The sequence below is a fragment of the Euwallacea similis genome, chromosome 36, assembly GCF_039881205.1.
Source record: "Euwallacea similis isolate ESF13 chromosome 36, ESF131.1, whole genome shotgun sequence".
NCBI classification, from domain to species: Eukaryota; Metazoa; Arthropoda; class Insecta; order Coleoptera; family Curculionidae; genus Euwallacea; species Euwallacea similis.
In genome coordinates, this window is record NC_089644.1 from 1,453,266 (window position 1) to 1,469,169 (window position 15,904).

Below are 15,904 nucleotides of genomic sequence, written 5' to 3' on the forward strand. Positions count from 1 at the left end.
GTTAGTTTTATCTTATACGAAAAAATAAGATTCGATAGTGCTACTCTAACAAAAAATAAAGAACCAAGAGAAATAGTACAAAATGCCTAAATTAAGACAATTCAAAACAAAGGGACGTCTGTATACGCCACCACGGAGAGTCCCAGTAGGTAGCCGAAGTGATCCACGATACCCACAGGATAAGGTGGAATTTTCAACAAAAAATTATTGAAGGGAACAAGGAATTACGTTTGGATGAATAAATCCACATAGATCCTTGATCCAGCTCCAAAGACCAAATTTTCTGTGTCAATGTACCGACAGACTGTTAGAGACAAGAACACCAGCTCTTAAGATTCCACCCTGGATCCGGAGGATCACAGACAAATCACAACGGTTTCGACAATTAGTCTGGTTAGGACTTACCTTCTTCTGAGTAAGTCGGAACACTGGTAGAAAGGAGGGTTCTTGTTTCTCTCTTCAACAGCCACGAAGATTACGTGAACAGGCAACAACGATGCACTATTGCCGGGTAAAAGCGGCACAAGTGATTGACATAGCTAAATGTTACCGAATAGTGACGTGGACGAGCGACAAAGTAACAGAGAGCCTTGAGAACGATATGGAGCATCAAAAGGTTAAAAAAAAAGAAATATAGGACACGCAGGAGCAAAAAAGGACAATATTAATGGATCCAAAACAGTACATCAGGAAACGCTCTGTGACGCAACACATACAGAGATCCAAAAAAAGGAAAAAAAGAGAAAAAGTTACCATTTTTAGGGACTAGTTATATGTCATAAACGGCGTTGCCAAATCGTTTTTGGTTTATGAGATTTTACGAAAAATATTAAATTGGTTAAAAATTTCGATCTAAAATATTTAATGTATTTTTGTTAGTTTGTTCCTCTACAAACGGTTGCTTCCTCTACAACTCTACCATCTCTACAATTAACTTTTTTTAAGTACCCACCTAACATTTTTATTACGTAGTTCGAAAGCGCTTTTCATCCCTGAAAGATCAACCTATCCTTTATGCACTTTTTTATTTGGGCACCTAGTTCTTCCAATACGATTACCATGAACTTTTTTATTTTAGGGTGTACACAATAGAAATGCTGAAACCGCCTTTAATTTTATCCAAAGCCTCTTTCTACTTTTTTACAATGATGTATACCTTCCATTTAAGGAATCAATTACGCACGTAAATCGATTATATTTCGAAAGCATATTCGACTATCCACATATCGGTTAAAATCTGTTTTTTTTTTAAGAAAAATTATTTCACCAAATTTTAGGATCTGACGCTGTCTAAACATTAGATATCCAACAATTTGACTATACCTATTTCTGTCAACACCAGTCGAAATGACTGGTTTTAGAAAAAAATGGTTAGTGGGGCTTCCAGTCTTCATATATTTTAAAAAATTGATAAATTACTTTTATTTTGCCGCGATTTTTACATACATAAATTTTGCTTTGTATAATTTTATTATTGTTCCTGCCGTGTAGATCACTTTAGTTTTTTAATAATTCGCCTTCGCTTTCATAAATTCATCATTTTCAACTTCGGAACATTCAATAAGCATGTCGGTTCTATTTTCCAAAAACATAGAACATTCCTTTCGTTTTGCCATTTCTGAGACCTGACGATAATTATAAAAATAAATTGAAACTAATAATAGGATAATTTTCTCTTTCTATTAGTGTATTTAATTTTCTTACCAAAAAATATAGTTTTGAATATTTCAGTATCTAAAGAGATGTTTCTCTCTAGTATTTTCAACAAAATTTCAGAACCACTATATCTCAAAATTTAATTAACAACTGTCATAATATTTGCGTGTCATTATCATCCACAAATCATTCATTTTGATCGTATTGCCATTACACAATATTTATAAATTCACAAAATGTGCAAAACTCATTCCATCAGATAGTACCGCTCATTTTAACAGGTTTGGTATAAGTACCAATAATAATAATAAACTTTTTAATTTTGATTAAAAAGATAAAACTAACAATATAATATTATTCATTTAACTATTTATCACCTCAAATATCGTGACATCGTTTCAAAAAAAAGGTGAAGTAAAAATTTGAAAATAAAATTGTAAAATCAGTAGTTTTGACCGGAGTAGTAAATCTAGTATTAATGTTTTACTCAGCAATATTCGATGAAAAATCAAGTAGTATACAAGGTGTCCCATTTAATATATCGGAATGGCTACAACTTTTTTATACAGGGTGTAACATTTAACCTAAGACTTCACAATATCTCGAATAATAAGCGCTCTACAAAAAAATGATTATAAAAGTTTAATTATTCCGCGGGGGAAATACATTGATGCTAAAATTAATGTCCCTCTACCCCTCCTTGTGGGGAGATGGGGGTAACTTTAATTTCTTAAATAGCATCCCCTACTTTTTATTGCAGATTCGAATTCTACGGCAAATAACACGTAGAATTTATCTGGAACATTTATTTAACACGTTAACCGCCACGAAGCCCAAACCATGGGTTTCAATTTCAAAATGTGTTTTTACTGATTTTTGGCATTTTTATAATAAAAATTAAATATATATGACAGTAATGTAATCAAAAAATAATTTTAAAACAAAGTTTCGTTTTGGGCTCCATCGACTAAAAATTCAAATGTACGGTGGGCGGTTAACGTATTAAATTCACGATACATGACGCTGTAATCAACGAAATTAAATTTTCCTTTCGCTTATGATTTTCCGGAATGTTCGGTGTAATCTGCTTTAAAATCAATATAAATAAAAACTTTTTGCAGTTAATTTTTAAAGTAAGTGCTCAAAATGACGTCTTTCAACTTCAATGCACTTATTAATCCACATTTCAAACGACCGAACACTACTGAGAAGTGCGGCTGCTGTAATTTCGGCTCAAGTATTGCTGATTCGCACAATCATGTTTTCACATGTCGTTGGTACTTGTTTACAAACTTCGTCTTTAAGATAGCTCCACACAAAGAAATCTGGCAAAGTGAGATCTGGTGATCTAGCAGGCCAGTTCACCGGATCAACTCTACCGATCCAACGATTATTGAATTCGCAATTAAGGACTTCTCGTGCTACCACCGAATAGTGTACTAAACAATCATCATGCTAAAACCGCATGTTCTGCCGATCTTCTAAACTCAAGTTTTCAAACAATGTTGGTAGTTAATTTTCCAAATGTCTTGGCACATTTCACCATTCAAGTTGCCTTCAATTATGTGGAGACCGATAAATTTACTGCCAATGATTCCACACCATACGTTGACAGTCCAAGGGAGTCTGATGCTCAACTTGTCGAAGCCAATGCGGATTTTCTATACTCCAGTAATACATGTTGTTTCTATTAACGGTGCCGTGATTTGTAAAAAACGATTTGTCGAGATACGTAACGAAATAAATTGGGGCATTGCTGTATTTGTTCATGTCCCCATTGACAAAACGTTATCGGATTTTGAAAATCTACCCCATTATGGAGCTCTTGGTGTAAAGAGATATGATAAGGATGAAACTTGTGCATCCTCAACATTCTCCACACACTCATATGAGAAGTACCTGATCGCAGTGAGATTTTTCGTGTTTGCATGGGGATTACGAGCCACAGCACCTAGGACTGCTACTTGATTGTCTGCTCCACAAACAGTAGCTGCACGTGTTCTTCTCTTCTGTTTTATACTTCCCTCAGTAGAAAACTGTTTGATAACTTGAGCGAAAGAAGCTCGTGATCGCACTTTATCCGGAAACGCTGAGCGTAGAGATTGACAGCATTATCAAAACGCCTGCCAGTTTCTCCATAAACAAAAACCATCTCAATTTTCTCTTGTACGGTCAAATATTCCATTCTGATGTAGTGTTAATGCTGAAGTAAATCTGAGTAAAACTAGTTGTTTCTTCAAGTTATTTCTTTTTCTTATACATTTAAACTAAAAATGTGTTATTTTTATTTATCCCCCACAACGCATAAGAATAAGTTTTTTTTAAAGCAGATTTCACCGAAGATTCCGGTAAATCATAAGCGAAAGGAAAGTTAAATTTCGTTGATTGCAGCGTCATGTATCGTGAATTTTAAAAAATGTTCCCGATAAATTCTACGTGTTATTGGCCGTAGAATTCAAATCTGCAATAAAAAGTAGAGGATGCCATTTAAGAAATCGAAGTTACCCCCCATCCCTCCCACTAGGAGGGGCAGAGGGGCACTAATCTTAGCATCTAATATATTTTCCCCGTGGAATAATTAAACTTCCTTAATAGACATTTTTTCGTAAACCGCTTATTATTCGAGGAATTGCGATGTCTCAAGTTAAATGTTACATCCTGTATAACCGACAACGTCGTATCGCTGAAAATATTTTAGTTTGATAAACGAGACCGATTCACCCTGTATGTTATCCAGGAAAATGTTGTCTTATTCCCCATATCTTCAGACTATTCTTATCTATCTTGTCTTATTAAAGTTTGACAACTCGATCGTTCTCCATTGAGGATCCTTTCGTTTACGTTCAACTATATCTGTCAATAATGTGCATTTTCGCAAGTGGGTTTCTCAGTGTTTACAGAAATCCGAAATCGTCATAAATCAGAACAGGGAACCTCAAAGACCACCGTTAATAATGTTTGATGTCGATGTTCTGTTATATCTAAACCCATATTGAGATAAATGTGTCACTAATAGAGCTTTCTGTGGGATTTATGGGCTTAGACTCGGGGTACTGATCACACTCATTTATCCATCCATCATCCTTTTTTGTCGAATAAATCTGGAAAGATAAGATCTGTAAGCCGCGGCCAAATAATCCTTGCATAATGTCGTATTGACCTCGTACAGTAATGTCACTGATATTTTAATTGGAGAAAGAACATTACCATATCAAACGGATTACTTAATATATACGGATCTCAAGGTTTATGAGTGCAAATGATTTCTGGTTTTATTTTATTGTCCTGTCCCGTCAGGTTAGTGCAGACATTTTTTCCGATAATCCACTAATAATGGCCTGGCAAAAAAATTGTCACGATCTTTATAGACTCACTGCCAGCGACAATTGAAAAAGGTCATACTTTTATAAAAAAAAAAAGGGCATCAGTTAAGAGTTTTTCCCAGTTAACAGTCAAAAGATGTATTCAAGTCCGTCCCACTTCTCTTGACAAGATGAGGAAGCTCGATAAGAATTTTGAGTCAATTGCAAACAGTCCATTCCCAATTGGAATAATAAAGATTTCATGAACAGTCGACCTGATATGGATCTAAATGCAGATTAACCTGTCGACGCACTTAATAACTAAACGAACGTCAGTATGTTCAATTACACGGCTAATTACCGTTGCTATAATGGGACGAGTTTAAAAAAATAAATAGAGTTTTACAGATTTGCTGCTTTTAAGATTCCATAGCCGCGAGTAAATTGCAATTTAGACGTGTCCCTAGGGAGAATATTTTTAGCTCGCTGTGCGTCAAAGTTAGAAAGTGTCAGGGGCATTTGGCATCAATGTTTCTAGAGTGTTCATTGATCCGGTTTTTTTTTTACCGAAAATCGAGCCGTAAAATGTGACCCAGACATGTTGCCTACTGGTGGAGAAAGAAACTTTTTTTTTTAATTTTGACAAATACACTGGCAGTTTTCCTAACCTAAGGCACTTGTGGTGATTAAATGGGTTTCATTTGGCTACAAGTTACACAATGAAAACAGGTGCCTTTATTTCGCAACTGAGCTAACAAACGGGACTAAAGAGAACAGTGGCATCAATGTTTCTATAGTGTTCATTGATCCAGAATCCTTTTTTCGGCTGAAAACCGGGCTATAAAAATACACATGTTACCTACTGGTGTTCAAGAAAAAACATCAGAAACACAATTTTTCTGATTTTAGCAAATAAACCTAGAACTTTCCTAATCTAAACCACCTGTGGCGACTGAAAAGGTTTTATTTCACAAGTTACATAATGACCGTTTATTGATCCGGAATCTTTTGGGTTGAGATGCAGGCACATGATGCATCGTTTTAAATAAATGTTCGTTCTTTTTCAGCGCACAATGCTTCCTTATGTTAATAAATCCCCTAAACAATACAGGTTGAGCGTGAACTACTCAATTTTGCCTTAATTTAACTGCCCTTAACTCGTGATATTACCCACATTCCCTTGCTTAAAGTCGAAACACGGTCACCCCGTATATATTAATTCAGAACTATTATCCACATGGGGTTCTTCTTTGGGGTTCAGGGTTGTTTATTCACTAATAAATTCCACTAGGAATATATTGTTTGGAGTAACCTCCCGAATCTCGCTGCTTACAAATTTAACCTCGAACCAACTGGACCCACGTAAACTTCTCAAATATTAATTCAAAGGCTTAAGTCACAATTGAAAAATTCTTAGAAAAATCGGTATACTGATGTGCATCAAATATTTACTAAATTTACTGTATTTACGAATGCAAAGTTATCAGATCAAATATGGCATTCCTCAAAGTGGCTCCGTTTCACAATTTAAAAGATATTTGCAGGATTATTTGTAGAACATTTTAACTCACTAGTAATTTACCACTTCAAATATATAAATAATATTATATAAATAATATTTATTGCTTAATGTATAAAATAAAAAGATTGATTGCCTAACTTGCGAGTAAATATAGGAAAATTTTCGGGTAAATTACTTGATTTCGAATTTAAAAGGTAAATTATGTTCCTGCGATAATAAAGTGTGAAAATAAAATTAAAAAATAGAGGAAAAAATCTGGAAAATTCTCAAACCGAACTCAAAAATATAATTTCTAATTTAGAATTTTTGGACCGCGAATAGGTCTTCCTTTCATGCAAACTATTAATCATTCAAGAAATCATTACGTCTTCTTCATTAATCACGAGATTAATCATCAAACACTGTTTGCTTATGTGGTTTTCTCTGCATAAGAAACAATGTTAATTTATATACAGTACTAATACAAAATTCTTGATCGAACTACTCCTCCAAAAGCTTCGAGCGCGCAGCGGGAAATGACTAATGGCGCAGCTAATACTTAATCACACTGAACGATGATTCAAATCGGAGAACATGTAACATACCTATGACAATGCAACTTGTCGATCGTTTCGTAATTTATCAAAGGAGAAACCGTGTCAAGTTGAACGTTTTTGGACCAGTTCCAACCCCTCAGTCATCAGCGGCGTTAAAAATTGCCTACAGTTCAACTTGGGTTTTTGTTTTTATTCTTAAAAACGCGGGACGCTAAAACACCCGTTATAATTTGCCACTAAATTTAGAAAGGAAGGTAAACAGAGAATATGAACCGAGCATGCACGTGCATCCGTGTCTGGAAACTGGAATAATTTGAATTGATCTGTTTCTATTTTGGTTCAGGTTTACAGAAAGAGTGGCAGGTTTCGCACCCTTAGGGCATGATATGAAGTAAATAGACTATGAAACACGAAAAATTTCAATCTAGAAATGTAGGAATTTTAATATTTAATAATGATTAACTGTATTTACCGACTTATTTACCCAGTTGTTTACTTCAGTTCAAATTTAGCTAAGAATACAAAAATGCTTGGGAAAATTCTAATATGTAACATTGAATTAAACGATTAAACTCTTAAGTACGTATAGGGCCTAATAGGTAAACTTGGTAATATTTTTTTCTTATTAAGGCAAATAATGTAGTTCAATGCCGGTGGGGCTACTAATCCTACAAATAATTGTTCATGTTTGTCCCCTCAAATTCTTTTCTCTTCTTTTTTCTGACGCTTTCAATAGTTCTCGAAGGGCTTATTACGTATTGCCATTATTTCCTTCAAAATTGAATATTTTAACGCTCCTCGTATTTAAATGCCAAATTCTTACAGGTCACTTCAAGGTACCGTATTTGATCCTACAAGAGGCGATAGAAAAGTGGTGGTGAAGATAAAAGCATTTTTAGAGTTTTTTGCCTACTGTTATCAAAATTGAATATTATTACGCTCCTCGTATTTAAATGTTATATCTTTTACATGTCACTTCAAGGTGACATATTTCAACCTACGAGGGATGATAGAAAAATTGCGGTGTGTTGCCTTTTTACTTTGTACTTACAAAGGGAATGCACCTCTGGATAGACTTACAATACCTAGGACAAATATCTATCGATTTTAAAACTATTATGAAATATTCTCCCAGCTCCATGCGGAGTTCCAGTAGCCTATTTTTTTATCATTTTCCTTATTTAACTTGGGATTCTAAACAGGACTGGAGGGGGATTTAACTTGGCATTAAACCATCAATCGATTTTCAACAAATAGAACTATTTTTCTTCTGAAACTCAGGTACCTATTGAATTTGGCTTTTACGAACGTGTTAAATTTAAAAAGTCTGCTACAAGAAAGAATGCTCCTCAGAAAGGGGCAAATGACCCGTGTCTATGGTTTGCAGTAGCAACGGTCTGTTATATGATGTTATATGTTTGAAATATGTATTCCTTTACAACAATCCGAGCGCTATAATATTTCAAAAATTATTTTATTCTGCGAAAAATAAGAACTTTTGAACAGAAGGTGACTACAATCTGACCCACTGCGTAATAAAAGTATTGGGAAGATATTCGACCAAAATAGTGTAGGATGAGTGCCATTAGTATGTAGCACCTTACCTTACAGCTTGCCCATACATACAACATCCCAACAGATTGATTTTTAAAATATTAATGTATGTCAAGAATGGATAATAATTTGACATGTGAATTAGGTTATCTCTCATAGGTAAAAGTCGACTATCACTGTCCTTTGTTTATACAAGGGTAAAACAATTGTCATTAACAGTTGATGACAGCATTGGTATTCATATAGTGGTTCTAGTTTCAAGTAGTTTCCTATTTAATAATATGCCTATCAAGATGTCTATGGACATATCTCCATTAGAAGCAAATGGAGGGTACCCATAAATGGGACCCTCTGTGATACCTTATGAGAATAAGTAAATAAATATCTGTGCTGATAAAATTCATAACAATAGGCAAATGCTCCTATAGGAGCCCTTACAGGTAGGTACTCATTAAGGAACATTTCAGGTAATAAAATTAAAACAATTTACCTTTTTACATGTCAGTAATCCAAGACTTTCCAGCCTGTCAGCATATAAAATTTAGTCCTTCCACACAAGTAAACAAATTAGTCACAAATTGTCAGCAGTTTGTTGGGGGTGGCTCTTCCTCTTAGGAGGTCAAACTGATTAAGAATCTTGCAAAACGCACCCGTTTAAATGAACATTATCACGAAATTAAATAAGCCAATTAATTTTTTTATCCTCTTTAACAAGAGTCCACTCAGGATTTCCGAATTCCGAGACAAAGACTTTAAAACCGCGATATTCTCTAGTCCGTAGCAGAAACTGCCTGCTTTCAGGCTCAAGCCTTCCGACAAAAACAAAATGCGAACGAGTGTGAACGTTCTCTTAGAGCCTTTAATCTCCATTGGAGGAACAAAGATAGAAAGCGACATGCGCTCTAGGGATAAACAATAGACGGAGGAAGCGTCACTTGGAACTCCTGTCGCCATCTTGATTAGTGCAGCGCAGAATTGGAAACAATCTAATGCAGCGACCTGTTCAACGCAGTTAACTTCACCGCTTGGAAAGAAAAAATTTATTTAATTCAGTTTTAAACTCATATATATTATCTAAATGGGGACATTTATCTCAGGTAATAATATAATAAAGGTCATAACAATAAATTATCTATTGGATGAAAGGTATAAAAAGGCAAAATACTCCTATCACTTATACTCTTCAAAGAGAAACCGTATTTTCTCACCAATATCAAATTTCAAAGAACGCGATAACTCTTTCAAAGAATTTAAAACTACGATACCTTTCTTATAATCTAAATGCCTTAGTTGATTTAATACCGATTCCGCACTCACTAGGTGTATCAAGATGGCTACTAATTCTAGAATCTTATTGAAACTATCCAACACCTCAGATTTACATCCATGTAAAATATAAACTATTAAGCATAACGGTTTAAAGATTTCACTAAACAATTTGCAATCATCCTTTGAGACTATCCTGACATCTCTAGTCGTGAAAATTACCTGAAATGCTAAAATGTATTCATTGAAATTTACAGGCAATGGGAGCAAATTCTCCTCCACAGAATAATGTATTATTACTTTACTTATAATAAGATGCAGTTTCTCTGAACAACTTATAGCTTCAGCAATTTCTAGATCATGGTGGTACTGGCCCACATAAGCACAGATATTTGAAATGAGATTGAAAGCTCTATTAACAATTTTGCAAGTCTCTGACGAATCCATATCAACTTCAGAATTACTAGATTCGAGTGATAGAACAGTGTTAATCCCCTCAATAACTGATTTAAACAATGCTGAACTCACATAACATTGGTTTATTTTAAAATCCTCAGTTAAATGGACCAATGTTTGCATAGTCTGATTAATTAGCTCTGAACTAAATGAGTAATTCAGTATGAACTGCATACGCACCTCTAATACCTCTTGGCCAAGAATAGGAATTTGATTTGGAAATTTGTAAGCAATAATTTCAAGCAGCCTCATTAGCTGAATACATACAAAAGGAGAATCAGTATTAAATTCATTAAAGGCTGACTTTAAGATATAGTCTGCTATGGTTATATTACAGTTTGGGATAAGAATGTTGCCAAATATACCTAGTAAGATTTCTGTAAACCTCTCCTGTCTACAATTAGCTAGAGCTTCAATTGCTATACAAGGATACTGCAAATCTAACAATAACTGACAAACATCTTTTTCCAGAGTCATGTCCCAAAGAAAACATAAATCATGTTCTTCCTCTTCGTTGTAATTTAAGGCAGAGAGTCCCATTAATGTGCGTATGACGAAAGATTTACTGTAGAGAGTGTCTCCGATGCAATCACCTTTGAGTTTCTCCTTGGTTTCTTCATCCAACTCATTAGAACTAATATTTACTGCGTGGCTTTCCTCTAAGTTTTCCGCCATCGTTAATGTCAGTTGTAATCTTTTCTTAGTTCAATATACATTAAGTTTTAAACGCTTCTTTTTTAGTATCGCTCCACTGGGTGCTTCATGTAGGAAAATACTAAAGAAAGTACACAAAGATGTGATGATGATGTAGATTATCATTGGTAATTTTTGAGTTCTAGTCAATTCTAGTAGTCATGCTCACTGATGCATACGCCATGGCAAAATGCCATTTTAAACATGTTATGTTGATATCATACTTTTACTTTTTTACTTACTTTAACAACTCTAATTAAACCTTTAATAACTTTTAGAATAATAAACATATAAAGTTTATTATGACTTTTGAATTGTTATCAACTGTCACACTTAATAACCGATATTCAAAGGATCGGTGTTCTTCCGATATGATTTTCTTTCATGTAATAAAAAGAGACAAACAATATTAGATTTTCACTTTTGCGCATGTTCGGAATACAATTTATTTAAGGTTATGGTTTATGTTATAATTTTTTGTTTAGTTTCTCTTTTCACATAAAATGTACTTAGAAAATAAAAATTAAGAAAACGAAAAACTGTTAAACCTACATACATTAAATTCATTTTGTGTGCCTCAAACTACTCATAGGCAATGTGGTCAATTTTCTCAAAATCCCTGGTCTGTAAATGTCTTCAGGGGATATTGCAAACGGACTGTCGAGCACATTTATCTTATTTTTCTAAAGAAAAGCAGTACAATGTTATAGTGGTAGGAGGTGGGCATGCAGGGGCTGAAGCATGTAGTGCTGCTGCAAGAATGGGTTGTCAAACATTGTTAGTCACTCACAAAAGAGATACAGTTGGTAAGTCATTTATGACTGTACTGTATTATTTGTTTGAATGAAAATGACTAAAGATAACACAACAAAACCTTATTACACACATTACATTTGTTAGAAAATGCTATTTTATGGAATTCATATCATATTATGAGGCCTCATTTTGCACATTTCTCAAAATTCCACTTGCTACAGAAAACTATAAATTTTTTATTTCGTTACATAAACTTTTATTTTTCCAATTTCATACATCAATACTTTATTTAGGTGAAATGTCTTGTAATCCATCTTTTGGAGGTATTGGAAAAGGACATTTGATACGTGAAATTGATGCATTAGATGGGGTTTGTGGAAGAATATGTGATTTATCAGGAATTCAGTATAAGGTATTAAACACTCAAAACTCTGCTTCAAATATATTTATTTTTCACATCAATACAATTTCAGATTCTAAACCGACGCAAAGGTCCAGCTGTCTGGGGGTATAGAGCACAAATCGACAGACAATTGTATAAAAAATATATGCAAAATGAGCTTTTTGAGAAAACTCCAAATTTAGATGTGCTCTTTGCTCCTGTTGAAGATTTAATAATTGAAAATATCCATGTGGATGTAAATAATAGAACTGTTGCTGAATGTAAGGGAATAATCTTGAGTAAGTCTCCCAATGAATGCCATAGCAGAACCGTTCTTTTGTGTTATCATTATTTCAGATGATAGAACAAAAATTAAATCCGACACTGTTGTAATTACAACAGGAACTTTTTTAAATGGTCAGATTAATATGGGTCTCAAGGTTTTCCCAGCAGGACGTATAGGAGATGAACCTGCAATAGGTAAAGTACAGGTAAATCATTAACTGTCGTGAATAAGAAAAACTCATATATGCCAAACTACAGGTCTTGCCAATACTCTAAAATCCTTAAACCTAAGTATGGGCCGGCTTAAAACTGGTACCCCCCCCAGGCTGAAAGCAGATACTATTGACTATAAACGAACCGAAATACAAAAAGGAGACAATCCGCCACTTCCCTTTTCTTTTATGAATGATTCAGTCTGGATTCATGTATGTATGTGTTTGTTGCAAACAAAACTGATCTTCTAATAAGAATAAGCATTGTTCCAATGCAGCCCAATGATCAGTTAGTATGTTATATTACAAAAACCACTTCAAAAATTGAGAGTATAGTGAAAGAAAACATTCATTTGAATCGACACGTATTTGAGGAGGTAACAGGCCCAAGATATTGCCCCAGTATTGAATCGAAAGTGCTAAAATTTGGTGGAAGACAGCATCAGCTGTGGCTTGAGCCTGAAGGGCTCAACAGCGACGTAATATACCCTAATGGTAGTTACTGAGTGTGGAAGTGTACATCATTGCTTTTGTCCACTTAAAATCAATTATTAGGGTTATCATGTACATTGCCTGAAGACTTACAAGAGCATCTAGTTCATTCCATACCAGCATTAGAAAATGCAGTGATACTTAGACCAGGTTATGGGGTAGAATATGACTTTGTGAACCCAATGGAGTTAAATCCCTCACTAGAAGTTAAGAAGGTAGAAGGGTTGTTTTTGGCTGGCCAAATCAATGGAACGACTGGGTATGAGGAAGCTGCAAGTCAAGGAATTTTAGCCGGAATTAATGCTGCTTTAAAGGTGTAAAGAGCTAAGCAAAATTCTATATACAGAGGTTTCATTTTCAAAGGAACCACGTTAAAATCGACAACTAGTGCCAGTATGTTGCGGGATCTCGCTTTGCTCGTTTGATCCAGAATGGACAAGACAAAGAACTTGCTTAAAAATATGTATACATTTCAGTGCTATTACTGTTTTACAACCTTTAATGAACAAATTAGTTCCAATTATTAGGCTTATAAATTGGAAATTAATTACTTTAAATTTCCCCAACTGGCTTAAAATGCCTGGTCAGGCATTTTAAGAAGGGAGGAAGAAGAATTAGTGATAAACTTACTTCAAACACATTCCCAAACAATTCTTCTAAATTGGAATTTTCCACACATCAAAAAATATTTCGAGTGGTTCGTTTGAAACTGAGTATCCTGTACACATTTTCAACTGAGTGAAATTTCTAAGGTAGTAAGATATTTGTAGACTCTTCAGTCACCACCCTTAACGATTAGCCGCACCGAGGGTTACATTGGTGTTATGATAGACGACTTAACTACTAGAGGTACTACTGAGCCTTACAGGATGTTTACAAGTCGAGCAGAATTTAGGTAAATATTTATGAAGAAATTGATTTAATTTGACCATCATTATAATATAATAATATATATGTATATGTATATTAGATTTTATTACAGTTGTGTGGTTATTTGTTACAGATTAACTTTAAGACCTGACAACGCAGACCAACGCTTAACAGCTAAAGGCTATGCGGTCGGCTGCGTCTCAAGAGAACGATACCAAAAAATGATGGACATTGGAAAAAAATTGCAAGAAGGTGTTAGTTTATTGAAAAACATCCATCGACCTGTTTCACATTGGCGGAGACTCATCGGCGTCATACCAAGTAAAAGTGTAGAGCAAAAAACGTAAACTAATTATGAAATTATTACATAAAGTATTTAACTTCCTCATTGCAGTGCTTGGCAAATGATTGACGTCTACAATGAAAAAATTACTATTAATAAATTAGCTGAAGTTGAGCCTGCCTTACTACCATTAACTTATGATCAGGCTGTGGTACATAGGCTACATGTTGAGGCCTTGTATGAACGTGCTATTCTCGAACAATCTGACGAAGTCAAAGAGGTAAATATTGGGTATTCTAATAGCAGGTCTAATTAACTTGCAAAACGATAGGTGCGGGAAAACGAGACTTTATTGCTGCCGAATGACCTAAACTACAACTCAGAAAGTTTAAGTTTGAGCATGGAGGAGAGGGAGAAGTTGATGATTGTGCAACCACAGACAGTAAGTCTCAACAATATAAATCAAAGAATGTATTGGTTTGTTTGATTATATAATTTAAAGCTTTATGTTCAGTTTGATTGTAAAGGGCTTTTTACAAAATTGTTTGGCGGTCACAAACTGGTTTATTATGACCCTAGTAAAATAAAGCACGTAGTATATGTATTTATAGTGCAACTGACAATGACTGAATATTGATTGACAGGCATGATCTTTATGTTCTAGAGTTCATTTTAAACATACAACACGTTATTAAAGTTATTTCGTATATCTCCTCCTTAAATACCCTATACTTACCTTTTCTATTTCGTATCTTAACGTAAAATCTCCTGTATTTTAGATTGCAGCAGCGAGTCGGATACCAGGAATTACTCCATCATCCTTATTCAGACTTCTAAGGTTTGTTAAACAAAGAAATGATGTAATTTTGGATCTGGCTAGATAAATTTAATGAATTGTTTTATGTGATATTGTAATGTTCGTTTGAAATTAAATAAATTTTGAGTACATCGCTAGAAATATGATCTGTGTGAAGTGTATAAGCTTGATAAGATAAATTCACAGAGGCACAGGGTGACCCATGAGAGCTACTCTTCTCTCAAGTTGCCCCTCCTTCAGACTGGTTGGTTTTTAGCGTGTCGTATATACAAACTATTTAAATTTCTGTGGGCAAGTGAAAACTTTAATATTTTAAGCAGAATAAGTTAATATTACTGCATTTTTGGATTCTGTTCAAAACTCTAGAATGTTTTATTATTCACTAAGTTTGAGCCCAGAAATTTTTGTATTTAAATGTTTTCATATCTCTTACAATTTTGGAAAAAAGATCACCTCTTGTGGCTCACCATATACTGTTTATAACTCCACGAAAAATAGATTTAATAGGATTCCATTCTGGCATTAAATATCATTCTGTGGTGCCTAAATGGATATTTCGCTGAAAAGTGTAGTTACAACTGTGCCTGTAATGCTGATTTATATTTAGATCACCTGAGATGTTTAAAAGTCAGAAAACGTTCAACGCAGATGTTCTGCTACTTTTATAACTTCCTTTAAGTTTTTGTAATAGTTAATAATGTTAAGTTGTACACAGTTTCCCCTGCGGAAACCGAGGCGATTCCACCGCGACGATATCCTTCCGGTGCGACATGCCCAACATGCCATAAATTTCCTTTTTTAAAAGTAATAACGTGTAACCAG

At 34.4% G+C, this 15,904-nt stretch overlaps 3 protein-coding genes across 6 annotated transcripts in view; 1 reads left to right on the forward strand and 2 right to left on the reverse strand.

The window, feature by feature from the left end:
• Window positions 1-9,411, reverse strand: part of rut (rutabaga) — an 87,878-nt gene extending 78,467 nt beyond the window's left edge. For 3 of the 4 annotated variants that reach the window (XM_066404815.1, XM_066404814.1, XM_066404813.1), the window contains exon 1: window positions 9,061-9,410. The gene's annotated coding sequence lies outside the window, so the exon portion shown is untranslated. Of the gene's footprint in view, window positions 1-9,060 lie in introns of all 4 variants that reach the window. The other variant, XM_066404817.1, reaches the window with a different exon arrangement.
• A 249-nt stretch (window positions 9,412-9,660) lies between these two features.
• LOC136418667 (uncharacterized) lies at window positions 9,661-11,300 on the reverse strand. The gene is made up of 2 exons (XM_066404790.1): window positions 11,228-11,300; window positions 9,661-11,067 (listed from the first exon to the last, which is right to left on the reverse strand). The coding sequence occupies exon 2, from the start codon at window positions 10,965-10,967 to the stop codon at window positions 9,741-9,743; it is 1,227 nt and encodes a 408-aa protein (XP_066260887.1). The 5' UTR covers window positions 10,968-11,067; window positions 11,228-11,300; the 3' UTR covers window positions 9,661-9,740.
• Window positions 11,301-11,512: 212 nt separating this feature from the next.
• Window positions 11,513-15,198, forward strand: LOC136418685 (protein MTO1 homolog, mitochondrial). Its single transcript, XM_066404826.1, has 12 exons — window positions 11,513-11,791; window positions 12,035-12,153; window positions 12,215-12,422; window positions 12,481-12,603; window positions 12,667-12,833; window positions 12,899-13,115; window positions 13,176-13,426; window positions 13,883-14,007; window positions 14,116-14,325; window positions 14,377-14,545; window positions 14,597-14,707; window positions 15,045-15,198. The coding sequence occupies exons 1-12, from the start codon at window positions 11,581-11,583 to the stop codon at window positions 15,147-15,149; spliced, it is 2,016 nt and encodes a 671-aa protein (XP_066260923.1). The 5' UTR covers window positions 11,513-11,580; the 3' UTR covers window positions 15,150-15,198.
• The last annotated feature ends 706 nt before the right edge of the window (window positions 15,199-15,904 follow it).

Excerpts from the sequence above, each read along its gene's own strand:
- LOC136418667 (XM_066404790.1), bottom strand. The coding sequence starts at position 10,967 with ATGGCGGAAAACTTAGAGGAAAGCCACGCAGTAAATATTAGTTCTAAT.
- LOC136418685 (XM_066404826.1), top strand. The coding sequence starts at position 11,581 with ATGTGGTCAATTTTCTCAAAATCCCTGGTCTGTAAATGTCTTCAGGGG. Across the intron at positions 13,116-13,175 it reads CGACGTAATATACCCTAATG|GGTTATCATGTACATTGCCT; the intron begins GTAGTTACTGAG and ends ATCAATTATTAG. Across the intron at positions 14,708-15,044 it reads TGATTGTGCAACCACAGACA|ATTGCAGCAGCGAGTCGGAT; the intron begins GTAAGTCTCAAC and ends CCTGTATTTTAG.